This window comes from Epinephelus fuscoguttatus, linkage group LG22 (genome assembly GCF_011397635.1).
Source record: "Epinephelus fuscoguttatus linkage group LG22, E.fuscoguttatus.final_Chr_v1".
NCBI classification, from domain to species: Eukaryota; Metazoa; Chordata; class Actinopteri; order Perciformes; family Serranidae; genus Epinephelus; species Epinephelus fuscoguttatus.
The window spans coordinates 24,612,945-24,621,642 of record NC_064773.1 but is presented as its reverse complement, the minus strand read 5'-3'; the positions used below and the strand labels follow the sequence as shown (position 1 = coordinate 24,621,642).

The following is an 8,698-nucleotide window of genomic DNA, read 5'->3' as shown; positions in this document are numbered from 1 at the left end:
TGTATTTTAAAAAAACAAAACACTTTTTAGAAGCTAACGTTAGGTCTGTACTAAATCTTGTAACCATGGCAACTGCAGTTTGCGTCGTGCCGCCTGCACCACACAGAGCTGACAGCTTATTTTAGAGTAGCCCAGACTGTTTATTTTAGGATTATGTACTGAACAAATATAGCTCGGAGTCTTCTCAGGTCATTTTCACAACTTTGTAAAAGAGTTCCTGGCTTCCCACATTCCTATCTGGCCGGTTCACAGCGTTTCCTGTCGGTTCTGACAACCATCTGCCAGCTGGGTGAAGCTGTCGCGGATGTCTGGTGGGGTGTGAATGTGATTGTGATGCTTTCTTACACACAGCTCACACACACACACAGCTCCTTCTGTTTTCTTGTCTGCTGTCTAATTTTGTGTCGTTTTCACTTTCAGACAAGAAGGAAAGTGATTCTTTAAAAACTCAAGGTACATTTCAAGTTCCATAGCCTACCTGCAAAGTTGAATCTGACACATAAGGTGTTTGAGATGAATATGTCTCTTTGTTTACAGGGGTAGGACCTATAAAGGCATCCTACATTTTCCTAAATGGGGACAGATATGGTGAGTTTCTCATCACAATTACATAGGACTGCAAGGCCGTGGCCATGGAGTTTTGGGGTAGGGCGTCTGGGGTCCCTACTTATTATACTGTATTATTTATCATAGCCAAGTACTACTATACATTATGCTATACAAATATGCATAAATGAAAGCAATGTTAGTTGAATACACCTGTGAGCCATGTTCTGCTTTGGGTACAGCAACACAAACCAGTTGTCCCTTCAATAGATGCACTGAACAAGAATTTAAACGCAACACTTTTGTTTTTGCTCCCATTTTGCACAAGTCTAAGTTAAAGATCTTTTTAATTCACTTAGTGTATGCCTTGCGATGGTCACAATAAAAGGACACTAAGTGCAGGAATGTCCACCAGAGCTGTTGCCTGTGAACTTAATGTTTATTTCATAACCATAAGATGTCTCCAGTGTCGTTTCCATAAATTTGGCGGTACATCCAACCATCCTCACAACCTTTGTCGGACAGCATAATTACTACACAGGTATGCCTTGGGATGGCCACAATAAAAGGCCACTCTAAAATGTGCAGTGTGATCACTTAATACAATACTACTTGCAGTACTTGGCAGTACATCCAGTCAGCCTCACAGCTGCATAAGTCAGTAAAGACAATGAACTTCTGTTAGAGCAAGACCCTGGTGAGGACGATGAAAACACAGATGAGCCTCCCTGAGACCGTTTCTGATGGTTTGTGCAAACCAATTGTTGCATCAGCTGTTTGGGTGGCTGGTCTCAGGCATTCTTGCAGGTGATGCTGGATGTGGACATCCTGGGCTGGCGTGGTTACATGTTGGTTGGATGTAGTGCCAAATTCACAGAAACAACATTGGTCTGGTGGACATTCCTGCAAACAGCATACTAATGGCACACCTCCTCAAAACTTTGGACATGTGCGGTTCTGTGTTGTGTGATCAAACTTCACATTTCAGAGGGGTGTTTAATTATGACCGTCTGAAGGCACACGTGTGTAGTAATGATGCTGTTTAATTAGCATCTTGAAGTGCTCACTAACAGATTTTAACAAAATTGCGACCAGAATTTGAGAGAAATGTATCTATTAAGTACATAAAAAGTCTTAGATCTTTAACTTAAACCTGTGAAAACATAAAGGTAATTAAAACATAAGTAAAACATAAAAGTGTTACGTTAAAATATTTGTTCAATATACTGTAATTACTGCCTGGTAGGTCTGTGTCAATCTCTCCTGCTCTCCACAGAGGGGGAGTGCAGCATGTCTGCATCAGGGGTGATGATGAGGAGTGGCAGTGGTAAACACACCTCAGCAGGTGGAATCATTTACACTGGAGAATGGCATGAAGACAAAGTATGTATTAAGTGTGTGTGTACCTTTCCTTCTTCTGATGTCTGTTGCTAAACACTGTATTTGCTCTGTAGTTAGTTACACACGCTTGCTTTCTGTCCCACACAGATGCACGGCAGAGGGACCCTGCAGCACCCCTCTGGAGCACTCTATGAAGGAGAGTTCAAAGACAACATGTACCATGGCACAGGGACATATACTTTCCCAGACGGCTCTACTTACAAAGGTCATTTTCACATGAACAGGTAAAAAGCAACACATTTTTGGCACCTAGTGTGTCATAATAGTAGCTTCCAAATAAATATACTGCAGGTTTGCAGTCTAATTGATGAGCAGTGGTTCAGATTCTTTTATAACCAGAATAAAGCAGCAAGACTCCAGTTGAACAGTCTCAAAGTAATTAGTGGTTTAGTGCACCTTAAAAGGGGCAGTTAACCCCAAAATAAGAAACACATACTTTTTCTCCTACCTGTGGTGCTGTTCATCAGTCTAGACTGTTTTGGGGTGAGTTGCAGCGTGTTGGAGATATAGGTCGCAGAGATGCCTCCTCCTGAATATAATGGAACTAGATGGCACACATGCTTGCGGTGCTCAAAATGCCAAAAAAAATACATTTGAAGAACTCAACAGCAATGTCTCTTTCCAGAAATCATGACCTGGTTACTCCACAGACCTTGTTGTGAACAGTTTCGTGTAGGAACTATTCCCTTTTTACTGAGCTACACCCACTAACCGCATCACTGCACAGAAGGAAGTGTGCATCTACTGCTAGCTCACCTAGCACCACTGAGCTAGCCAACGTTACAGCTCAGCCAAAGGGGATGCCATTAATGTTTACATCTTGTTTTGGCTCTCGTCCATGAGTAGATGCACACTTCCTTCTGTACAGTAATACAGTTGAAGGGTGTAGAAAGAAAATCGTTCCTACATGAAACTGCTGACATAAAGGTCTGTGGATATCTTGAGTAACTGGGTCATGATTTCTGGAAAGAGACATCGCTGTTGACTTTTTCAAATGTATTTTTTGGCACTTTGAGCACCACAAGCTGAGTGCCATCGAGATCCATTATATTGGAGAGAAGGCAGACATCTCTATAGCTGATATCTCCAACACTCAGCAACTCACACCAAATCACCACAATCCAGATTGATAGATAGCACTGCAGGTAACAGGAAAAATATGTATTTTTGACTTTTGGGTGAACTATGCCTTAATATGCCATTTCCCACATATAATGTTTAATATATCAGCCACTTAAACTCTGACATTCACAATATTTCTTTTACATTTCCCCTCAGACAGTTTCAAAGTTGGATATAACATTTTTTCCACATCAATCCGTTGTTTTGAAGCTAAATAATTAAATGTTTCACTATTTTGTTTTACTTTTGGGGCATTCAGTTGTATTAAATGTCAGATTTTTGATCTGATTTTTAACTGGTGTGTTCTAGGTTGGAGGGAGACGGGGCGTTCACTGACACACAGGGACTAGTTTGGACAGGGGAGTTCCACGGCAAAGCAGCGCTGGGCCTGAAAATGCAGCACAACATTTGAGCAAAACAAGCATTATTGTGTCTCCCTGTGTATAAAACACTGTATGATAAATTTTGCATTCAAATTTAACTCTATTAAAAAAGATTTACCATCTAAAAACGTACGTACTTTCATAGCCCTGGATGCTTCTATGAGGACACTCAGGGAAGTAGCTTTGACATACTTTGACAACCTGCACAACTATCAGTGTTTATATAGAAGCCCATGAAAAAGGAGCTTATGAGTCATTATAATAAGAAACAAAATAATGCTCGAAATAATGACTAATAATCTCGAAATTATGATTATGTGTAGTCTTTGTGAATGTGATAAATGCTAGCAGATGGACCTGTGTTTTTGCCGACACCCAAAGATACACACACCCATGTACTTCTGTGTATTGGTGGTTAAATATCCATGAGTCACGTCTCTTGCCTGCTTTCACTCTCTCAGCAGTATCTCCTGTTTTACTGGTTGCTGTGCTCCAACACAGCTTTCTTTGTGTAGGTTTCATTTCACTCAGAAAATGCCACACTGGGATTATTTTTTCTGGCCCTCTGTCACTCTGCTTCTTGTGGCTGCGACAGGAAGAGTGTATTACACGCTACACTTTGAACTAAAATAAATCCAGGAATACTTGTGGGCGAGTTTGCTGCACTTATTTCACCGTGCACTTTTTGTTACTGTTAGACTTTGAAAAATAAGCACCACTCAAATGGACAAAACCCAGAACCACCCCCCACCTATTTCCACTTCTCCCTGCTTTTACTACAGCTCAGCTCCATCAGGGTGAAGGGCAGTTTTACATCATTACACCACCAGCCAATCACAAAGGGGCATATGCCCACGTCCCCATCCACAACAGCTGTACCCGGACTGTTGGAACATTGGCCTGGGGAAATATGTGATGTGATGTGAGTGTGTGGTCAGTTTGACCTTCAGTGTTGATGTGTGTGTGCACAGCTTTGTGTGTGAACCAGCCCTGCACCCTGCGGCACCCCGCACGATTCCCGCAGCTAACGAGCAATTACTTCACAGACAGTCATGACTGTTCAACATTGTTTAATAACTCTGATATTGTACTTCTATTGAATAATGCCTCTATGGATCTGTCATTGCACATACCCCTGAACAAATTCAGTATTGAGTATTTATCTAGACTATACAGATATGGAAATGTGTGTAACAAAAACACGTTTATACTGTAATAAGACCCATATAATGCTAAACACTTCTGGTAAAATACTGTACCAGATACAAGAAACAGCTAGTTTTCTATGATTGTACAGTTTTCAGGTAGAAAATAACATTTCTGTATTGCAAACCTTCAGTGGTGACTTGAATGAGGCAACAACAATGAAATAGAAAAGAAAATGGCACTCAAATTTGGCACAAGATACAAAAAAAAAATACATCTGAACTTGAAATGTCGATGACATAAATACAAACTTACGATGGGTTATTGTGTTTGGTGACAATGTGCAGCCTATGCAGTAAATGTTTGGTGCTTCTGGTGTTATTTTCATATGAGGAGGTGATGATAAATGTGTCTTCATCACTACAGGTACTGAGCTAGATGATGGCGAGGAAGCTTTAAAACTTCTGCAATATATAATCTCCATAAACCTGAGAATCTATAAAATATACAATAGTATTTTTAAAGAGTTCACCTTCCTGAAGAAGAAAAAAACTCCACTTCTATTTGTGCTGGAAACATTAGACAAAGAAAAAGCCATTCCAGATACCAAATATAAATGTGACTCAAAACAAAACAGTGGCCATGCACATTTCCACAGAGAATCACAAGACTTAGTGTCAGAATTACTGTTCTATACAGAGCTAATAAATGACCCTTTAAGCGAGAGTGATATGTAACAAGGTGACCATGCGTTTTGTTTGCTGTGCTTGTTTGTGTGCTTCACTCCAGGGCTCTTGACTCTGGAGACCCGCTTAGGTAGTTGGATGTGAAGGAGCTATAAAGTACAGTGAAGACAAATAAGAAAAACAGCACCATTTTTGTGACAACTGTGTTCTTCCAAGCAAGGGTGGTGAAGTGCTCACCAAGGCCACCACCGAGGAGCTCAGTGGTTTACATATTGTGCTGCTGGACGGGCAGATAGAGAGGGGGAGTCAGCGGATTGACGCAGGGAGTCAGATTTGGTAATTATTATGAACATTGCTGAGGTTCAGCTCAGGATGGTTCCATTAAAAAGCTCAGAGAAGTGTCTGTTTCCCCCAACGGCCACAAGGGGCAACAATGAGCCCATTCCACACTTGAAGCTAACCTTGACAAGCGATACAACAATTTTAAGTGTGTTTATGGAAGCCCATTATCACCAATGTGATTACAAAAATAATGAGAAACTTGTTCAAATGATGACTCAGTATCTCAAAAATAATGACAAACATTCTTAAAGTAATGATTTTGTATCTCAAAATAATGTCTTAGAATCACAAAATAATGAGAAACTTTACAAAAATAATGACTATCTCAAAGCCTCTCTTGAAATGACTTTTCTCAAAAAATAATGACGAACTTTCTCAAAATAATGACTTAGTTTCTTGAAATGTATAGTATAAGTAGTATATTGAAATGATGACTTACTCTCGAAATAAAGAGAAACTTCCTCAAAATGACTTAGTATTTCAAAATAACAAGTTAGTATTTTGAAATATGTAAATATTTTGAAAAAAAAAAAAATGTCATTATAATGACTCCAATCACACTGAAAGTGTGTTGCAGGTCGCAAAACGCAAGGTGCACCGCACTGCCTTTTTAATTGAATGCCACAAGTAAACATTTTTAAAAAAGCTGCTAGTAATTATTATCTAGACCCCAAAACAGACAGGCAGAGGGTACTTGCTGTAGCTTGAGGGTATAGGTTGAGGGTGAGAGGCTGTCCGCAAATAGTTCGTCGGGCACAGGGAAACAGAGATCTGTGTGGGTACATGAGACCCTTAAAAAAGAGGGTGGGTCATGGGGAGTCCCGCTAGTTGGTCCAGGAGCTTCGCCTCAATGATGGCCGTTTCCAGGCATATTTTAGGATGACACGGTGGCATTTGACAACCTGCTGTCTATCATCAGGCCGTATAGCTCTGGGTATCCAGCAACCATGACCACCAGTTTCTTCTCAGTTGTTTACCAACTGTAAACCTGACCACCACAGAAGGCCCACCTCTAAAATCCTCCAATTGGACAATGGAAAAAAGATGACGAAAAAACAGATGATGTGAGGCGGAGTCCAAAGTGCTCCAGCAAAAATGCTAGGCGCCTATAGCGCAGAAATGCCACGGCATGTTGCAACACAAAAAAAAAATCTTTTTTTTTTTTCATCAGATCGGCAGTAATGGGCTTCCATAGATTTCCAAAAGTATATTAGGTTGTAAATGACGGCAGACCTTAAGAATAAAGAGCTAACTGGTTATTTTGGCAAATGTACATCTGGATAACCACCCAACCTCCGTTATACAGCTTTTCTGTGGAACCACAACAGGCTTAGATCTGATATGTGAACATGAAGAAAGTCTGGATGACATAAGTGATTATAGATTTCTGTGATTTCTGGATGTGAAATTACCAAAGTTTAAGATACAGAGGATAGCAAGGATTCTATACAAGGTTAGATTTCTATTTTAAAACCATCCTCCACACATCTGCCCATTTTCACTCATGTTCTTCTTCCTGCACACATACACTTTTTACATTTACAAACAAACCCATAAACTTACAGCTGGTATATTTCTTTTTTTGTGACATAGCATGTGGGATCACTGTGCCGTTAGTGGAGACGGCTCCCATTTCTACATTTGGACTATCAAAATGACCCTGTGGTTTGCTTCCAAAAGGCCTTTTTTCCCTAGAAAATACATAAGAAAAACTTTCAAATCCATCACCCACAAACGACAGCCCTGTACCTACAGTAGGCTTTGTGTTAAAATAAAAAAACACAAACTGATTAGAAATCATGTAAATTTACATCTTAATTAAAAAAAAATATTCATCAGAAACTGTTTACCCACACACATCGATACAAATAAATAGGAAAACATCACTAAGGAGTCAGAAAAGCACCAACATTTTAAAAAGGGGTACATAGAAATTGACAAAGTTGTGAAGATATCTTTTTTTGGGGCAGTATAACTGGCCGAAACAGTCTCCTGCTACAGCGGTCTCATGTTAACAGCTACCTCTGTCCTTGCCTGTCACATCCGTGTGAGTGTGTTCGCAGTAGTCATAGGCACATGTTAAGTGTGTGTGTGTGGCATCTATTTGTGCCGAGCTCACAGCAGGAAGCTCCATTCACTTGTCTAATTTGCTCCATTTTACTATCAATCTTCCATCATCTCCCATTACTGGATAGCCTGGGAGGTGGTTTCTCCATCTCCATCTCCATCTCCAGTTTCTTCCTCTCCACCCTCCCCCATCCCTCCATCACTGATGTGGAGTATAACCCCCATTCCCTCCTCCTCCTCCTCTCCTCGGGCTCCATTTTTGCAGTAAGAACACACCCTAAAACAACTCCGACTGGCTCGTATGTGACCTCTCCACCGCCACATTTCCCCCCCATCCTGCTCTGTCCAACCCCTCCACCCCCTCCCTCCATCACGGATTCTGCAGCAGCCCCTCCCACTGGATCGGCTGAGAGAAGACCTCTCTCTCCAGCCACATCTCGTAGCTGTAGTGGAAGTCCTCGGGAAGCTCTACGCGCTGGCCCAGCACGCTCTGGAGACAGTTGTCCACGGGCGTGAAGTCTCCGTTCTTGTTCTTGTCGTAGCGACGGCTGTTGAACTTCTCGATGCTCTCCCGCAGGGCGCACTCCTCCGCCTGGAAGTCCCAGGGCCGAGCGTCGATATCTGGGATGAGAGTAGAGATATTTGACTGTTTACACTCCTGCATCTCCACTGAGCAGTTCCCCTCTGTCTTACTGATGACACAACGCACCTGCGCCTGTATTGATTATTGATCCATTTCCCTCTCTTATTATTTTTCTACCTTATTCTCTCCCTGTTTTTCCCTCCATCCATCTTTCTCTCCAACACTCATGATGACGGATCACTTGCTCTCCCGCGAGGGACGGTGACCCTGAAAAGTCCCCCATTCTGTTGCCATGGCAACACAATCCAGGCTGTGCGCCAGTGGCTGTAGGAGCATTGTGTTTCACACGCACAGCACATACTGTACATACAGATGGGTGCGTAAACACACATGTGCACATCTACTATTATTATCCAATTAGA

The 8,698-nt window shown here is 41.5% G+C and overlaps 2 protein-coding genes across 3 annotated transcripts in view; one reads left to right on the top strand and one right to left on the bottom strand.

Moving 5' to 3' along the window:
• Positions 1 to 96: 96 nt before the first annotated feature.
• morn2 (MORN repeat containing 2) lies at positions 97 to 4,086 on the top strand. The gene is made up of 6 exons (XM_049566696.1): positions 97 to 311; positions 421 to 453; positions 538 to 588; positions 1,823 to 1,929; positions 2,035 to 2,171; positions 3,379 to 4,086. Exons 1-6 carry the CDS (start codon positions 305 to 307, stop codon positions 3,479 to 3,481), a joined length of 438 nt encoding a protein of 145 aa, XP_049422653.1. The 5' UTR covers positions 97 to 304; the 3' UTR covers positions 3,482 to 4,086.
• A 3,509-nt stretch (positions 4,087 to 7,595) lies between these two features.
• strip2 (striatin interacting protein 2) overlaps positions 7,596 to 8,698 on the bottom strand; it is a 43,391-nt gene continuing 42,288 nt past the window's right edge. For both annotated transcript variants that reach the window (XM_049566788.1, XM_049566789.1), the window contains one exon: positions 7,596 to 8,314. In XM_049566788.1, the coding sequence (XP_049422745.1) occupies positions 8,064 to 8,314 (251 nt within the window). In that variant the 3' untranslated portion in view covers positions 7,596 to 8,063. The remainder of the gene's footprint in view (positions 8,315 to 8,698) is intronic.

Coding starts and splice junctions, on each gene's coding strand:
- morn2 (XM_049566696.1), top strand. Junction 454..537: donor TGATTCTTTAAAAACTCAAG/GTACATTTCAAG, acceptor CTTTGTTTACAG/GGGTAGGACCTATAAAGGCA. Junction 589..1,822: donor CCTAAATGGGGACAGATATG/GTGAGTTTCTCA, acceptor TGCTCTCCACAG/AGGGGGAGTGCAGCATGTCT.